The following is a 19,264-nucleotide window of genomic DNA, read 5'->3' on the forward strand; positions in this document are numbered from 1 at the left end:
CTGATAGAAAGGGAATTGTGCTGTTTGTTCATGTGCCTATCGAGTAATTACCTGGTCCGATATTTTCATTTCGAAGTAGGAGTGCTCAAGGCTCCCTAGTGCAGTTTACAGTGTTTACAGCTGTAAGGTTTGCAACACTTGTCCTTTTTTTTATATAACTGGGGTTTTGTTATAGTTTATTATGTACACCCTTAGGCCTCTTGCACACAAACTTTTTTTTTCCGTTTCCGTTCCGTTTTTTGCGTTCTGTATACGGACCATATAAGGAACCATTCATTTCAATGGATCCACAAAAAAAAAAAAACGGAAGGTACTCCGTATGCCTTTCGTTTCCTTATTTCCGTTCTGTTCAAAGATAGAACATGTCCTATTATTGTCCGCATAACGGAAAAGGATAGTACTGTTCTATCAGGGGCCAGCTGTTCCGTTTCACAAAAAACAGAATGCGCACGGATGTTATTCGTATTTTTTGCGGATCCATTTTTTGCGGACCGCAAAATACTGAAAAAGCCATACGGTCGTGTGCAAGAGGCCTTACAATGTTACACAAAAAAAATGAAAAAACTTTTAGTAGAGTGCAATCTTGAAAATATGTCCATTAAAGTCATTAGGGCTGGGTCCAAAATCTAGGTCCAAGGGAGTTGAAACCAGAGCATATTTTTTTAGATACCGGTATATCTAAAAAATTTGCAGAAATCGTTAAAGGGAACTTGTGACATTGTACATTAGTAATGAGAGGCATAGGTAATATTTGTTTTTGTTATACTTCGCAAATTTTTTGCATAATATTCTAAATAAATTAGTGAATTCTAGAGTTCATGATCTCCAGTCATTATTTTTGCGATTGTGCAAATCGGCACTAATGATGCGCATATTGATGTCACAACAAATACTTGGTGCACCAATCAGTAATATCTACTCAGACTTAACATTTTATCAGGTCTGAGTAGATATTACTGATTGGTGCACCAAGTATTTGTTGTGACATCACTTCACTATGTCTGTAGCATGTACAACCAGGTCCATAAATATTGGGACATTGAAACAATTCTAACATTTTTGGCTCTATACACCACCACAATGGATTTGAAATGAAACAAACAAGATGTGCTTTAACTGCAGACTGTCAGCTTTAATTTTACATCCAAATCAGGTGAACGGTGTAGTAATTACAACAGTTTGCATATGTGCCTCCCACTTGTTAAGGGACCAAAAGTAATGGGATAATTGGCTTCTCAGCTGTTCCATGGCCAGGTGTGTGTTATTCCCTCATTATCCCAATTACAATGAGCAGATAAAAGGTCCAGAGTTCATTCCAAGTGTGCTATTTGCATTTGGAATCTGTTGCTGTCAACTCTCAAGATGAGATCCAAAGAGCTGTCACTATCAGTGAAGCAAGCCATCATTAGGCTGAAAAAACAAAACAAACCCATCAGAGAGATAGCAAAAACATTAGGCATGTTCAAAACAACTGTTTGGAACATTCTTAAAAAGAAGGAACTCAGCAACACCAAAAGACCCGGAAGACAACGGAAAACAACTGTGGTGGATGACCGAAGAATTATTTCCCCGGTGAAGAAAACACCCTTCACAACAGTTGGCCAGATCAAGAACACTCTCCAGGAGGTAGGTGTATGTGTGTCAAAGTCAACAATCAATAGAAGACTTCACCAGAGTGAATACAGAGGGTTCACCACAAGATGTAAACCATTGGTGAGCCTCAAAAACAGGAAGGCCAGATTAGAGTTTGCCAAACGACATCTAAAAAAGCCTTCACAGTTCTGGAACAACATCCTATGGACAGATGAGACCAAGATCAACTTGTACCAGAGTGATGGGAAGAGAAGAGTATGGAGAAGGAAAGGAACTGCTCATGATCCTAAGCATACCACCTCATCAGTGAAGCATGGTGGTGGTAGTATCATGGTGTGGGCATGTATGGCTGCCAAGGGAACTGGTTCTCTTGTATTTATTGATGATGTGACTGCTGACAAAAGCAGCAGGATGAATTCTGAAGTGTTTCGGGCATTATCTGCTTATATTCAGCCAAATGCTTCAGAACTCATTGGACTGCGCTTCACAGTATTAAGTATTAAAAAGTGATTTATGATTATTAATCTGTCCCATTATTTTTGGTCCCTTAACAAGTGGGAGGCACATATGCAAACTGTTGTAATTCCTACACCGTTCACCTAATTTGGATCTAAATACCCTCAAATTAAAGCTGACAGTCTGCAGTTAAAGCACATCTTGTTCGTTTCATTTCAAATCCATTGTGGTGTTAGAATTATGTTGATGTCCCAATATTTATGGACCTGACGGTATATATGGACAGCAGAGAAACAGTAATTCCTATCACACTACCTAAGGCTACTTATATCACTATCTAACCTACACTGACTATCTCCCACTAACTATCTCTATTATATATATGAGCTAACTAACTATCTAATGTAATTAAATAAGGATCCAGATGAGTCTGCAAAGCACAGAGCACAACAATGACACTGCTTTCTCTCTCTCTCTCTCTCTCTCTCTCTCTCAGAACTGCCAAAAACTGCAGAAAATGGCTGCTGGGGAGGTTCTTATATACAGTTAGGTCCATAAATATTGGGACATGGACACAATTCGAACATGTTTGGCTCTATACACCACCACAATGGATTTGAAATGAAACGAACAAGATGTGCTTTACCTGCAGACTGTCAGCTTTAATTTGAGGGTATTTACATCCAAATCAGGTGAACGGTGCAGGAATTACAACAGTTTGCATATGTGCCTCCCACTTGTTAAGGGACCAAAAGTAATGGGACAATTGGCTTCTCAGCTGTTCCATGGCCAGGTGTGTTTTTCCCTCATTATCCCAATTACAATGAGCAGATAAACGGTCCAGAGTTCATTTCCAGTCTGCTATTTGCATTTGGAATCTGTTGCTGTCAAGTCTCAAGATGAGATCCAAAGGGCTGTCACTATCAGTGAAGCAAGCCATCATTAGGCTGAAAAACACAACAAACCCATCAGAGAGATAGCAAAAACATTAGGCCTGGCCAAAACAACAGTTTGGAACATTCTTATAAAGAAGGAATGCACCGGTGAGCTCAGCAACACCAAAAGACCCGGAAGACCACGGAAAACAACTGTGGTGGATGACCGAATAATTCTTTCCCTGGTGAAGAAAACACCCTTCACAACAGTTGGCCAGATCAAGAACACTCTCCAGGAGGTAGGTGTATGTGTGTCAAAGTCAACAATCAGGAGAAGACTTCACCAGAGTGAATACAGAGGGTTTACCACAAGATGTAAACCATTGGTGAGCCTCAAAAACAGGAAGGCCAGATTAGAGTTTGCCAAATGACATCTAAAAAAGCCTTCACAGTTCTGGAACAACATTCTATGGACAGATTAGACCAAGATCAGCTTGTACCAGAGTGATGGGAAAAGAAGAGTATGGAGAAGGCAAGGAACTGCTCATGATCCTAAGCATGCCACCTCATCAGTGAAGCATGGTGGTGGTAGCGTCATGGCGTGGGCATGTATGGCTGCCAATGGAACTGGTTCTCTTGTATTGTTGATGATGTGACTGCTGACAAAAGCAGCAGGATAAATTCAGAAGTGTTTCGGGCAATATTATCTGCTCATATTCAGCCAAATACTTCAGAACTCATTGGACGGCGCTTCACAGTGCAGATGGACAATGACCCAAAGCATACTGCAAAAGCAACCAAAGAGTTTTTTAAGAGAACGAAGTGAAATGTTCTGCAATGGCCAAGTCAATCACCTGAGCTGAATCCGATTGAGCATGCATTTCACTTGTGGAAGACAAAACTGACGGGAAAATGCCCCAAGAACAAGCAGGAACTGAAGGCAGTTGCAGTAGAGGCCTGGCAGAGCATTACCAGGGATGAAACCCAGCGTCTGGTGATGTCTATGCGTTCAAGACTTCAGGCTGTAATTGACTGCAAAGGATTTGCAACCAAGTATTAAAAAGTGAAAGTTTGATTTATGATTATTACTCTGTCCCATTACTTTTGGTCCCTTAACAAGTGAGAGGCACATATGCAAACTGTTGTAATTCCTGCACCGTTCACCTGATTTGGCTGTAAATACCTCAAATTAAAGCTGACAGTCTGCATTTAAAGCACATCTTGTCCGTTTCATTTCAAATCCATTGTGGTGGTGTATAGAGCCAAAATTTTTAGAATTGTGTCGATGTCCCAATATTTATGGACCTGACTGTAGTAAGGGGTAGGCAAGTTTCCTATTGGTTGCTAGGAATGTTGCTAAGCTCTGACAAAGATATTGCAGCCTTCTAATTGGCCCACAAGCAAGAATGGAGGTTACTGATGAAAAAACATCTAGAATATTCGTGATTCTGAATATATAGCACTATATTCTATATCTTTGCGAATTCTCGAAGTGCCGATATTCGCGATAAAAATTTGCAATTAGAATATTCGCGATCAACAAAGAATTCTATACTACCTACATGGAATTCTATCTGTAGGTAGTATAGAGCAGGAGAAGCCACATTTACAACTGATAGGCGACCTTTGCGGGGGGAGGCACAAGTATAGGTGTTTTGAGTTTATCCTATACTTCCCTCCCCGGTAAAGTAAGTCCTTTACCTTTGCAGTCATAACTAATTAATTAATTGTTCGAATTAATTATTTGAACTGTCCCAACATGTGAATTTTTATGATACTTTTTGTAAGACCTAATACCTTATGCACTCCAACCCTGTACTCCTTTCTCATGTACTAACAACAACCTCCAAGAGTGGTGATTGATTCAGTAATTTGGATAAAATTCTGACCATTTCTTGTGGCATGCTCTTTTGGCGCCCCTACAGTGCTTTCCAGTAGGCCACTTGAGTAGTACTGTATACCTTTTTCCCTTGTCCCATCTAATTTCAGCAGTTCATTGGTGTGTACTGATCTCTCGGTTTGGGGAGCTGCCTTCTCCTTACATCCACCTACTTCTCCAGCCACCACTGTTATTATTCATTTCTCTGTGGTATCCTTTGGCGCCTCTTACCCAGTTCCCTTCTCCCCCAATCTCCATTGCACCTTTTTCCTCAACTACTTTTTATTTTATTTTATTCTTATAATTACAGGTAAGGACAGCATACTGAACTCCTAAGCTTAGGGTACTTTCACACTAGTGTTGCCGGAACTGCCTGCCAGATCCAGAAATCCATGTGCAATTGGATAGCAAATGCTGCATTGAAATACCGGATCCGTATCTCCGGTATCATCTGGAAAAACGGATCGGGTATTTTTACCCCCTACATTTTTAAAGGTCTGCGCATGCGCAGACCGGAAGGCCAGAACCATTCTCCCGGAACACTTGGTACCGGATCAGGCATTAATACATTTCAATGGAAATTAATGCCGGATCCGGCATTCCGCCAAGTGTTCTGGAATTTTGGCCGGAGAAAATACCGCAGCATGCTGCGGTATTTTCTCCGGCCAAATACCATAAAAGTGACTGAACTGAAGACATTCTGATGCATATTGAACGGATTGCTTTCCATTCAGAATGCATTTGGATAAAACGTAAACGTTTTTTTTCCCCAGTATTGAGCCCCTAGGACGGAACTCAATACCGGAAAACTTAAACGCTACTGTGAAAGTACCCTTAGAAAGTGCAGAGACTTCAATGCATAATGCAGTGGAGGCTCATGGCCACAGCTGTTCCACTTACCCATTCTGGAGTTCCCGGTGGCACAGACCCACCATCTTCTCCCCTTTTTCCAGAGTGTCCAGCTGCTGAAGTTGCTTTGTCCCTCCACATAGGCTGATGCCTGCTTCTTGCCAGCAAGGCCATTCCCCCTCTGCCTGTAGGGCTCATGCTCCCTCTGGCTCTTAAAGGGCCAGTGCATGTGCACCCTAATCCACACCAGTCAATCTAGGTACCATCATTAAGCACTAAGTGTGTGAAATGCGCTTGTGGGGGCCTTTTTATGAATTCTATCTTTTTTTAATAAATGCTTGGATGTTTTAGGAGATGGATTCCTCTTTTTCCTCATTATACCTTGGGGTGCTTAAGGCATCTTCCCCTATGGTAGGGTGCATGTGCAATAGGTTGTCTAGCTTGCTATTTCCCTGCATATATTCACTATAGTTCTGTCGCCCATGTACCGACTTCTGCTTGTTTTCCGGTTTTGACCTAGCCTGCCCTGACCTCTGTCTGATCTGAGCTGCCCGCCTTGCTCTTGGACTGTTTATTGCATTGCATGTACTCTGCCTGCCCTGGCCTCTGCCTTTCCCAGACTACGGCTCTGCCTGATCCCTCTGTGCTTTGCACCATTGTCCCACAAAAAAAGCCAACGTATAACCCCCAATAAAAAACCCTACCAGCAGACTGTCCCCTCAAAATCAGTGTGCTTTCCTACACATCACTTCTAGAGAGAGCGGCTATGATTATACAGCACTCAATGTAATCAGTGTGAGGAAAATAAAGACGTAGCTAACCTTCGAAAGTAGTAGCTGTCACAAAGCATGCCCACAATGATCTCCCATATTTCTGACTGAAGTTTTTTTATGTCTAATAAGTGGTTGCTGTAACTCAAATCTCTAAACTGCAGTGTGGAACTCCCATAATCACGTACAGAAAATGAACTAAAATATAAAGCAGATTAGAAATGAAAGAGAATCATCTCAGTATCTGGTCGTAATTAGTATAAGCAACAATTTTATATGATAGATTCCCTTTAAGAAAATAATGAAGTCTTGTATTTTACCTTACATGGTTGGATATTGAAATGTAAAGAAATGAGCTACTGGTAAAGCAGATTATTTTATAAGATAAGGGATGGCATGGATACCCTCAAAAGGTTTCTGTCATCAGAAAAATCGTTATGTAGCTGGCCGACATTAGCGATGTGCTAATGTCAGCAGAACATAACTGTATGACTTATATCTCCCTGCCTGCCACCGTCCGCGATAAATAATGACTTTTATAATATGCAAATTAGCCTCTAGGTGCTAGTGGGGCGTTGCTGCAGCACCTAGAGGCTCCGTCCTCTCACCGTTTGGCACGCCCTTGTAAAGGTGATTGACATCCTCGGTCTCCTCCATGCCTGCGCCGTCCATTTTAGTATTAGGCGCAGGCGCAGTGAGTGAAGGATGGCAGCAGGCGAGCATCCTTCACTCACTGCGCCTGCGCCTAATACAAAAATGGACGGCGCAGTGACGGGATTTGAGGGGCATGGAGGAGACCAAGGATGTCAATTATCTTTACAAGGGCGTGCCAAACGGTGAGAGGACGGAGCCTCTAGGTGCTGCAGCAACGCCCCTTTAGCACCTAGCGGCTAATTTGCAAATGATAAAAGTCATTATTTAGCGGGAACGGTGGCAGGCAGGGAGATAAAAGTCATACAGTTATGTTCTGCTGACATTAGCACATCGCTAATGTCGGCCAGCTACATAACGATTTTTCTGATGACAGAAACCCTTTAAGATGATAAGATGGTGTGCATCCTTTAACTCACCACAAACAGCTTTTTCAGTCCTTCTACAGTGACATAGATCACAGCTGATAAGTTGAGTTTAGATTTAGAACAATGATTTGCAGAAAAACATGTTTTTAAGCCCATTTAACATAATAATTGACTAACTTAAAGGGGTTTTCCTATCTCAGACAATAGGGGCATATCTCTAAGATATGCCCCTATTGTGTGATAGGAGCAGGTCCCACCTCAGGGATCCGCACCTATCTCGCAAACGCAGCCACAAACAAAGCAGGCAAAGTGGCTGGCAGTACCAGGTTCGGCCACCACTAAACGTTCCTATTGGCCCACCGAAAATCGCTGTGCAGCGCACTTGGTTATTTTCGGAATCCCCACAGAAATGAATGGGAGGACACCACGCTTGCGCGTCCACTACTTCCATTCACTTCTATGGGGTCGACAGAAATAGCTGAGCCAGTGCTTGGCTATTTTCAGCAGCCCCAAAAAATGAATAGAGGGCAGCCGGGCATGTGTGCTGCGCCCTCCCTCACTTTGCGGGCTGCGTTTACGAGATAGGGGCAGGACCCAGAGGTGGGACCAGCACCTATCAGACAATAGGGGCATATCGTAGCAATATGCCCCCATTGTCTGAGATGACACAATCCCTTTACATCTTAATATTCCTATTTATTTGCCTTATTGTGTTACAATAATTACGTTTATTTCCGACTCCAGAAAGTGTTTTTGACTTCTTTGTGGATCAATATTTGACACGGCACTGAACTTTAGGTATTTTGTATTGAAACGATCTACTGCACTGTGTCGACAGATACAAAGCCCTGTTGGAGAGCATTAGTGCATTTCATGTCTACTGCTTTTATCGGAAGATAACACTTTTCTATTTGGAAAATGATGCCTGTGTGACCTCTAGAGGTTTTCCTTCCACTTTTATTGTTTTATAACTCTGAAACATAAATTGTTCATATTATCTTTTACTGCAAACTCAGACTTCTTGATAGGAAATTTTTCTCACGTCTCAAATATTTACTATGGCTTAAAGAGGTTTTCCCATGAAAAATATTCTACAATTTTGAAACCAGCACCTGGATCTGAATGCTTTTGTAATTCCATGTAATTAAAAATTTTGCCTAGTCACTGAGTTACTAAAAAAAAAAAAATTATCTGTACAGCACCACCTGCTGTTTGTTTGTTTTTCTTATTTCTTTGTCCTGCTGACTGAGAAGGCCGCACATGCTCAGATTCATCCTTCAACTTTCTCCTGAGCTGTGATAGGGAGAGCTGAGAGAAGAAAAGACACTCCCTTTGAGCTGTCAGCTTGATATAAATCTAACAGAGCAATGAATAGGGAGATCTCTGGATCCATGTGAGGTACAGGGCTGGTTCTAGCTTTGATAGAAAGAGGGTATCATATATGTATATGATGTCTGATTTTCATTTTTTACATTATTCATGGGATAACCCCTTTAAAGGGAACCTGTCAACAGGATTTTGTGTATAGAGCTGAGGACATGGGTTGCTAGATGGCCGCTAGCACATCCACAATACCCAGTCCCCATAGCTCTGTGTGCTTTTATTGTGTAAAAAAACGATTTGATACATATACAAATTAACCTGAGATGTGTCCTGTCCCTGAGATGAGTCCAGCATGAAGGACGTCCTTGCTCCCCGAAGTCAGAAATCTAGAGCGCCGTAATGTCGCAATGCACGAGCTAGCGCATGCACAGTGTCGTCATAGTGTTCCTTCCCTGTGCTGGCATCAGCCTCAGGGAAGGAACTGCGCATGTCCTCAGCTCTATACACAAAATCCCGGTGACAGGTTCCCTTTAAGGCCTCATGCACACAACTGTATTTTACATCCGTGTGCAATATGCATTTTTTCAGATAGCACACTGACCAGTTCATTTCTCTGGGGCCATGCACACATCTATTTTTGGCAGATCCACATGGCCCTCCCTACAGTAGCCGTCCAGTAGCAGTAGTAGTAGTAACAGAAATATTAGTAGTATTATGATTACAACATGTTATTTTAACCCTTTCTTTTCTGTTGAGTTTTTGGACATTTTGCACCTATGGTAGCTAGGATACTTTTGACATGACAAATAAAACCTAAATTACAAAGTACTAACCTGCCTTCTATGCCCATATATTTTCTAAATGTAGACACCAAGACATTCTACTTAACACTTTATGCACACAGGCACCATCATTCAATTTTGTGTCAAAATCTAATTATTTTTAAGATTTGCATGAAAATCGATATTAGTGGTGAAAAGTGTCAACTAAGTTATATAAACCATACGTCCTAAAAATAAAAGTTCAAGATGTGAAGAGTTCATACATAAGACCTATGCCTAAGTTTATAGCTGCAAATATTAATTAAATCTTCAGAACTCGAAAGATCAAAAATCTGGTTTTAGGCTGACAACCTGATTATAGCAGATGCCTTGATGGACAACCATGTCCATCTTCATGTAGCTTTGTGACAAACAGGAATTATTAAAGGTTTTTAAAGATGTTGCATTTTGTGTCAGCAGTGTACAATAGTGCACACTGCAGAGTTATAAGACTAACAGTAAATTTTGCATGATGCGGTATGGAAACATTAATGGCAACTAAATGTTGAAAAGTATATATACAGTGCTATGCAAAAGTTTGGGCACCCCCGCTCAAAGTTACTGTGAACAGTTAAGCAAGTTGAAGATGAAATGATCTCCAAAAAGTCTACCTTGCAAAAATCTACCAGTTCTGTTCGATTCTTGGAGCGTCTTGCACGCACTGCTGTTTTGAGGTCTATCCACAGATTTTCAATCATGTTCAGATTGTAAGGGCCATGGTAAAACCTTCAGCTTGCCCCTTTTGAGGTCGTCTATTGTGGATTTTGAGGTGTGTTTAGGATCATTATCCATTTGTAGATGCCATCCTCTTTTCAACTTCTGATTTTTTACAGTTGGTGTTATGTTTGCTTCCAGAATTGGCATTGAATCCATTCTTCCTTCTACCTGTCAATTGTTCCCCGTGCCATTGGCTGCAACACAACCCAAAATCATGACTGATCCACCCCCATGCTAAATGGTTGGATAGATGTTCTTTTCATAAAATTCTGTGACCTTTTTTTCTCCAAACATACCCTTGCCGATAGTGGCCAAAGAGTTCTATTTTAACCTCAACGGTCCACAGGATGTGTTTCCAAAATGCATCAGGCATGTTTAGCTGGTCTTTTGATGATTAATTTTGTGGTGATGATGCTGGAGATATTCTCTTCTGATGACTCTTCCATCCATTTTGTGCAGTTGTTGCTGAACAGTAGAGATGTCGCGAACATAAAAATTTTCCGTTCGCGAATGGCAAACGCGAAGTTCCGCGAATGTTCGCGAACGGGCAAACCGCCATAGACTTCAATAGACAGGTGAATTTTAAAGCCCACAGGGACTCTTTCTGGCCACAATAGTGATGGAAAAGTTGTTTCAAGGGGACTAACACCTGGACTGTGGCATGCCAGAGGGGGATCCATAGCAAAACTCCCATGGAAAATTACGTAGTTGATGCAGAGTGTGGTAAGTTGAATTCGCAATGCGATTAATATAATTTGCATTAATCGCATTGCGATTACAACTTAGATCTGAGTTCCTAATGGTTGTATTGCTAGAATTGACGAATATAACGAATATAGCACTATATTCTCAATCTTCGATATATTCTAGCAATACAACCATTAGGAACCCAGCTCTAAGTTGAATTCGCAATGCGATTAATATAACCTATATTAATCGTATTGCGATTACAACTTAGATCTGAGTTCCTAAAGGTTGTATTGCTAGAATTGACGAATATAACGAATATAGCACTATATTCTCAATCTTCGTTATATTCTAGCAATACAACCATTAGGAACCCAGCTCTAAGTTGAATTCACAATGCGATTAATATAACCTGTATTAATCGCATTGCGATTACAACTTAGTCAAATTTGTGACACTGCAGCTTCAGAATGAATCTAAGATGGATGCTGTCCTTGCTTTTTGATAGGAGGTGGGAGGGTCTGGGAGGGAGGGTATGCTGATTGGCTGGAATGTGTCTGCTGACTGTGAGGTGCAGGGTCAAAGTTTGCTCAATGATGATTTATAGGGGCAGACAAGCTATGTTCTACTGAACAGTAGAACAATGTACCAGAACTCCAGAGTCTGCTGAATCTTCCTGAAGTCTTTTGCAGTCAAGCAGGGATTATCATTTATCTTTCTAGCAATCCTACGAGAAGTTGTCTTATTGTCTTAAATTGTCTTAATCTTCCAGACCTTACCTTGACCTCCATTGTTCCTCTTAACTGCCATCTCTTAACTGCCATCTTAATTACATTTTGAACAGAGGAAATGGAAACCTGAAAATGCCTTGCTATTTTCTTATAGCCTTCTCCTGCTTTGTGGGCCTCAACCATTTTCATTTTCAGAGTGTTAGGTAGCTGGTTAGAAAAACCATGGCTACAGTTTTTTGGGACAAGGTTAAAGGAGTCTGAGTATTTATAAAGCTTTTAAATGTGCATCACCTGGCCTTTCCTAACGATAATTGTAATCAAGCCTTAACCCTACGAGACTGTTTAAGGTCTGAGAACTTGGTTCAAGTTATCTAAGGGCACCAACAGTAATTTTGAATAGGGGTGCCCAAACATTTGCATGCCACTGTAGATACTTGCTAATATCCTTACTATTTAAAGCCAGGTTACTAAAGATTGTACCGTATAGTTGGTTACATTTAGAGTGTACTGTACATCAATGCCTGTTCTGTTATGGAGATCCCCTAAATGAAACTTCTCATAGTGGAGAACCAATGCTGCTCACTTATTCACGCTCACTAAACCATCCAACCATTTTGGTGGGCAATGCGTAATACAGTTTTTCAGGCACTGCCAACTTCACCCAGTGATATCAGCAATTAGATGACAATCCAGCAGCTGGACCACTGTCGGTCAGATGATTGCGAGGGTTGTAGCCACTGGACAACACCTTTACAAAGGACCTGTAACCTCTCCTGATATTTATATTTTAGAAACTACTTGCATTCCTCCAAGTAATAACAATTCTAGAGAATCATCACTTATGACTCCATAACGTACCATTTGTTTATTGATCCTTTTAAAAGTTACTGTATGAATGAATTTCTAGAAAAAGTAAATAACAGAAAAAGTGAACTGCAAATATTTTTCTCTTTTTCTCTTGAAATATGACAATAGACGCTTTTAGCGAAAATAACACCAAATGTGAACTGTGTCTATTTTTCTCGTATTGTAGTAAAATATGACAAGAAACGCTTTCAGCGCAAATAACACCAAATGTGAACTGCGTCTATTTTTCTCTTTTTCTCTAGAAATATGGCAATAAAAGCTTTTAGCGCAAATAACACCAAATGTGAACTGCGTCTATTTTTCTCGTATTGTAGTGAAATACGACAAGAAATGCTTTTAGAGCAAATAACAGCATATATTAACTTAGTTTATTTTTCTCTTTTTCTCTAGAAATATGTCCAAAAACGCTTTTAGCGCAAATAACACCAAATGTGAACTGCGTCTATTTTTCTTGTGTTGTAGTGAAATATGACAAGAAACACTTTTAGCGCAAACAACAGCAAATATGAACGTAGTCTATTTTTCTCTTTTTCTCTAGAAATATGGCAATAAACGCTTTTAGCTCAAATAACAACAAAAGTGACCTGCGTAAATATTTCTCGTATTGTATTGAAATAGGCCACTAAATGATATCAGCGCAGTTAACAGCAAAAGTGACCTGTGTATATATTTATCTTTTTCCACAGATATAAGCCACTAAAGGCTTTTCAACATAGCACTTGTACCCCAATAACTGATTGCTGGAATGACAGAGCAGTATTATGAGACTATCTGGATCCCCAAGTAATGTTTCCCTTCACTTGTAAATAGATTTTTTTCACAATGAGGATTTTCCTATGACTCTCCCTAGCATCTGCACACATCTCTCCCTGCCTGTGAAATGATTCCTCTCACTGTCCTTTCCCTGCTCTAGTAAATCGCTTCTTTCCTTTTTTTTTTTTTACAATTAGTTTTTCTTTCACTCTCCCTAGCGCCTGCATACACGTCTGTCCCTGAACAAAGTACGATAGTAAATGGCAGACTCTAAGATGGCCACCGTATTTATAGGGCTGTGACATCACGGGATGGCTGGCTGCTGATTGGCTGCATGCATGGCATTATGGGTCATCCCACCTTCCCAGAGTTCCATGCCCCATGTCCTCACACGTGTAGCTGCCATTTTAGCCGCCATTGTAGCCAACTAGCCGCCATGTTAGGAAAAATTGCGATTCGTTACCACAAACCACGAGGAAATTCACATTAGTTTAGAATCAAATTTCTCCTGAAATTCGGAACAAATTTTACTTTGTCAGCTTCGATTCGCTCATCTCTAATAGGCTTAACTCTTTTTTATTGTGGTGGAGTATATGATATCATTGAGAGACTGTGTCATCGACTATCAAAGGGGTTGCTTCATGTCAGTAAATAGCCTTTATCAAGTATCAAGAAAGTTAATACAAGGCACTTACTAATGTATAGTGATTGACCATATTGCCTCCTTTGCTGGCTTGATTAATTTTTCCATCACAATATACACTGCTCGTGTCCATGGTTACAACCACCCTGTAATCCAGCAATAGTGGTCATGCTTGCACACTATAGGAAAAGGCACTGGCCTCTCTGGGAGTGCACATAGGCACGCATGCGCAGCAGCTTCGACTGTATCTGCGCTGCAGTGGTGGCAGTGGTGGCGAGCAGTATATAATGTGATGGAAAAATGAATCAAGCCAGCAAAGGAAGCAATATGGATAATAACAATACATTAGTAAGTGCCTTGTATCAACTTCGTCTACATAACAAATGCTATTTGCTGAAGTTAAACAACAACTTTAAAGTAGTTGTCCTATGAAAAATATTCTACAGTTTTCAAACCAGCACCTGGATCTGAATACTTTTGTAACTGCATATAATTAAAAATTTAGTATAGCCACTGAGTTATTCAATAAAATGTATCGGTATAGCGCCACCTGCTGCCTGTTTCTTTTTCTTTGTCCTTCTCACTAAGAAGGCCGCACATGCTCAGTTTCATCCTTCAACTGCTTTCTGAGCTGTGATAGGGAGACCATGGACACACCCCCTGAGCCGCAGCAGAAAAGACACACCCCCTGAGCTGCAGCAGAAACGCTCCCCTTTAGCTGTCAGCTTTATATAAATCTAGCAGAGCAATGAATTGGGAGATCTCTGGATCCATTTGAGGTACAGGGCTGGTTCTAGCTTTGTTTGAGGAAAGAGGTTGTCATGTAGTAAATGATGTCTGATTTTCATTGTTTTACATTAGTCACTGGATAACCCCTTTAAATCCAGATTATTGGCGAATTTTACCTAAAAATATTATTAACAAGCTGATTGATGTTGACCATGATACGAGATGTCGTTCATTAGGATTTGGTCACACGTTCTCCTCATCCCATCAGCAGAATAATGTCACTTCTTTTACTGTAATTACTTTCAAAATCCACCTGGGTATTTCGAGGATGGTGTTATCTTGTCCCTGCATGTTTTATTCATGTCATCATTAGGCTTTTATTGGCTTTATTGACAGTGCATAGTGATTGCTAACTAACTGGAACTCAGGATTCTGAAAGCAGATATTGAAAGTACTGCAATTAAGTCAGAGTCATCTGTGCAGCTTATCAGCGGGGTACGTACACGGGTTAGCAGAAGATATTACTTTGCAGAATCATTTAATGATGCCCCAATCTCAGTGAATGGTATAATTAACTTTAGTGTATGTGTGGGAAATGGCACTGAATGAAGTGCCCCAGACTTGTTTGATGAGCGCCACTTGTTACAGTACGTGTAAGGCTCATCGAGTAGCTGTCTTGCCTGCTGAGCTTCACATACCATCAGGACAATCTGTGACACGATATTACACAGTTGCACTCTACCTGGACAGAGATCGCTCGGCTAATTAGAAGATTTAATACACTTTCCATTCAAAGGTGGAAAGAAAGAGCTGCCTGCCTGAAAGTCTCTTTTCCTTCAGCGTATATGATGCAGTTTTTACACTGAATAGTTCTCTCTCTTGAGGGTAAATAAAGCGCTTTCTGGCTCATAGACAGACACTGACATAAATTTTAATGATTCCGCTATATAGTGGTAAATTATCTTGATGTTCTGTGAATTTGCTACCTACGTTTATTAAATGGTGTTATAAAATCTACAAGACAGTTTCTAAATTCTATTAAAACAAAGGGGAAGATTTATCATTGCCCTGCTCCATTTTTGCTGCCGAAAACAAAAGTGGCAAACCCTGTATTTGCATCTGTTTCAACACCACTGTAACAGAGTTTTGTCGCAAGTGGCGGAAGAGCCAGCAGGCCCTGCGCATTTATCCTCTTTTATGCTACTTTTCTGGTGTAAATGAAGATCGAAATCTACGGCAGCTATGAGCTTCCATAGAATTCCTTTTAGGAGCACCCGAAGGATGAGCCTAATTTATGAAAAGGCAAGCGCCTCGTCATAAATTAGGTACAGTACAGACCAAAAGTTTGGACACACCTTCTCATTCAAAGAGTTTTCTTTATTTTCATGACTATGAAGGCATCAAAACTATGAATTAACACATGTGGAATTATATACATAACAAACAAGTGTGAAACAACTGAAAATATGTCATATTCTAGGTTCTTCAAAGTAGCCACCTTTTGCTTGGATTACTGCTTTGCACACTCTTGGCATGCTCTTGATGAGCTTCAAGAGGTAGACCCCTGAAATGGTCTTCCAACAGTCTTGAAGGAGTTCCCAGAGATGCTTAGCACTTGTTGGCCCTTTTGCCTTCACTCTGCGGTCCAGCTCACCCCAAACCATCTCGATTGGGTTCAGGTCCGGTGACTGTGTAGGCCAGGTCATCTGGCGCAGCACCCCATCACTCTCCTTCATGGTCAAATAGCCCTTACTTTCAAAGTTTTCCCAATTTTTCGGCTGACTGACTGACCTTCATTTCTTAAAGTAATGATGGCCACTCGTTTTTTCTTTACTTAGCTACTTTTTTCTTAGCATAATACAAATTCTAACAGTCTATTCAGTAGGACTATCAGCTATGTATCCACCTGTCTTCTCCTCAACGCAACTGATGGTCCCAACCCCATTTATAAGGCAAGAAATCCCACTTATAAAACCTGACAGGGCACACCTGTGAAGTGAAAACCATTTCAGGGGACTACCTCTTGAAGCTCATCAAGAGAATGCCAAGAGTGTGCAAAGCAGTAATCCAAGCAAAAGGTGGCTACTTTGAAGAACCTAGAATATGACATATTGTCAGTTGTTTCACACTTGTTTGTTATGTATATAATTCCACATGTGTTAATTCATAGTTTTGATGCCTTCAGTGTAAATCTACAATTTTCATAGTCATGAAAATAAAGAAAACTCTTTGAATGAGAAGGTGTGTCCAAACTTTTGGTCTGTACTGTACCTCTGCCAGCAGTTCAGGGGATATCAAAACCGGGGTAAAAAAGTCAGTCTTGATAAATCTCTCTTAATGTCTTTATACCAAAAAAAATCTATTCATGAGTTTTAGCAGTGGTCAAATGTGGAGTGAAGACCATGACAAACTTCTGCTGGTGGTGCTCCTGCTTCCCTGATAAAGAAGAAAATGTATCTAAGGAATTGTGAAAAATAAAAACTTCCCTTACTAAAAACTGCACTGGGGGGCATTTATTATGGCTTTTACGTCAGGATTCTGACGTTTTAAAGTCGCAAATGTTGTCACACGCTATTGTGATAAATTTGTGGTAAAATTTGCAACTTTTTGACCTTCATGCCACTTTTAAGGAGTGGATTTGCACATCTGCTAATTCATTAATTGACCTAAGATGCATTTATGTATGATAATCATGATTTGAAAGTCTTTTCTATTACCTTTATTATTTTCACGTGGTATTTTCATGGATTTGTATGGAGCTTATTGATGTATTTATAAATTATGAATTTTGCATTTATATAATTATTGTTTGTTTCGCATGTGCCATTTTTGTGATGTATATCGGTCGCAGATTTTGTCTCAAAGCATTTTGCAGTAAACTCTTTGACATTATCCACTGATGCCACTTTGCCGACAGGTCTAGAAAAGAAGGGTGTGGTCAGGGCGGGCTGGGAGAACCGTCTGATTCATCATTTTCTATGCCAGTTTTTGGCATACAAAATGACTTAACTCTACGCCAGCAAGGGAAATGGTGTAGATTTATAATTTTCATATGTACATCCTGCTGCAGGAAGCACCAAATTTATAGAGGGGAATGCCCCTCCAGATGACTTTGCCTCTTCCTCCAGCAGTGTAGAGACAATTAAGATCAGCATGTAAATTGCCAGTATTAATAAATGAGCCCCACAATGTAAAATAAAGTTAGAATAACATCTCCAAACTATGTGTAAAAAGGGGGTTCAGGGGCAAGCTGCCATGGCTACAATGTAAAAGCAAAGAAGGACTAGAAGAAGCAGCACACTACCATGCGTAAAGACACATACTATCACTGAAAACAAATATAAATTGTATTACAGACATACTTACCTCTTTGAGCACATTTTGATCAAAGTTGTGTTGGGCCCATCTACCAGCGACAAGATGGCTTCCAACTGACTAGACCTGCACTAAAAGATTTCATACTCTTGGGCTTTTGGCCTACAAAACTCAGGGCAATGTAGAATCCAACTATATGATACTCTGATTAGAAGCACTAGGCAGATAGGCAGATAGATAGTTAGTTAGATAAATAGATAGATAGATAGATAGATAGATAGATAGATAGATAGATAGATAGATAGATAGATAAATAGCGATTATGGTTTATTTCATCAATATGTTTTTTTCATTCTACGAAGGTGGAACCAGTTGGATCTGGCCATCGTGCTCCTATCTGTAATGGGAATCACTTTGGAAGAAATTGAAATTAATGCTGCTTTGCCTATTAATCCCACTATTATCCGTATTATGAGAGTGCTACGCATTACTAGAGGTAATAAAGCTAAAAACTGAAAGTAATTCATGCTAAATAATAATTTGTCTATCTTCTTAATATGAGAAATTTTATCTAGTTCCTAATGAAACTATCAGATGATTAGAGGCAATGCTATTTCTTTTGAGATTTAACTTGTTCTCAATGGTCTCCAATTTACAGTGTTAAAGCTGCTGAAAATGGCCACAGGGATGAGGGCGCTGCTAGACACTGTCGTGCAAGCTCTGCCACAGGTAATGAAAGGCTTAACCTCTCTACTTTGGTTGTTATATCATTTTTATGTTTTTTTGGAGATCATACAGTGATCAATTGTGCACTGGGAGTTTTATTATATCTACCATTCACTTCCTTTTTTGCTTTTTTATTATTCTTATTTATTAAGGCAAAATTGTGTCATAGATGTAAATTTCTAATAAAAATCTGATAATGAAATCCTCAAGAAAAAATCTTTAAAAGACATGGTCCAATTGCATAGTTTAAAGAAATACTCCAGTACAAGTAAAGAAAATATCATATTAACTGGGGAATGAACAGAATACTTTTCTGGTGAGCTCATCAGCAGGTTACTCTTCTGCCACCCCTTCTCAGACTACGTGATGCACTCTGTGTATTTGGTAGGCCAAAACACTTCCTGCTGCCCTCATGTGATCAGTGCTGGACAATCATAGTGCAAGGCGGTACAAGCAGGAAGTGTCTTGGACTACCGATGCGTAGTGTTCATCTTGTAGTCTGAAAAGACGC

The 19,264-nt window shown here is 40.2% G+C and overlaps 1 protein-coding gene across 1 annotated transcript in view; it reads left to right on the forward strand.

Annotated features, from left to right (window-relative positions):
• Positions 1-19,264, forward strand: part of CACNA1I (calcium voltage-gated channel subunit alpha1 I) — a 589,793-nt gene that overhangs the window by 451,747 nt on the left and 118,782 nt on the right. Inside the window, exons 26-27 of the mRNA XM_040407395.1 lie at positions 18,390-18,523; positions 18,686-18,756. Of these exons, the coding sequence (XP_040263329.1) occupies positions 18,390-18,523; positions 18,686-18,756 (205 nt within the window). The remainder of the gene's footprint in view (positions 1-18,389; positions 18,524-18,685; positions 18,757-19,264) is intronic.

Source organism: Bufo bufo, chromosome 9 (assembly GCF_905171765.1).
Source record: "Bufo bufo chromosome 9, aBufBuf1.1, whole genome shotgun sequence".
NCBI lineage: Eukaryota > Metazoa > Chordata > Amphibia > Anura > Bufonidae > Bufo > Bufo bufo.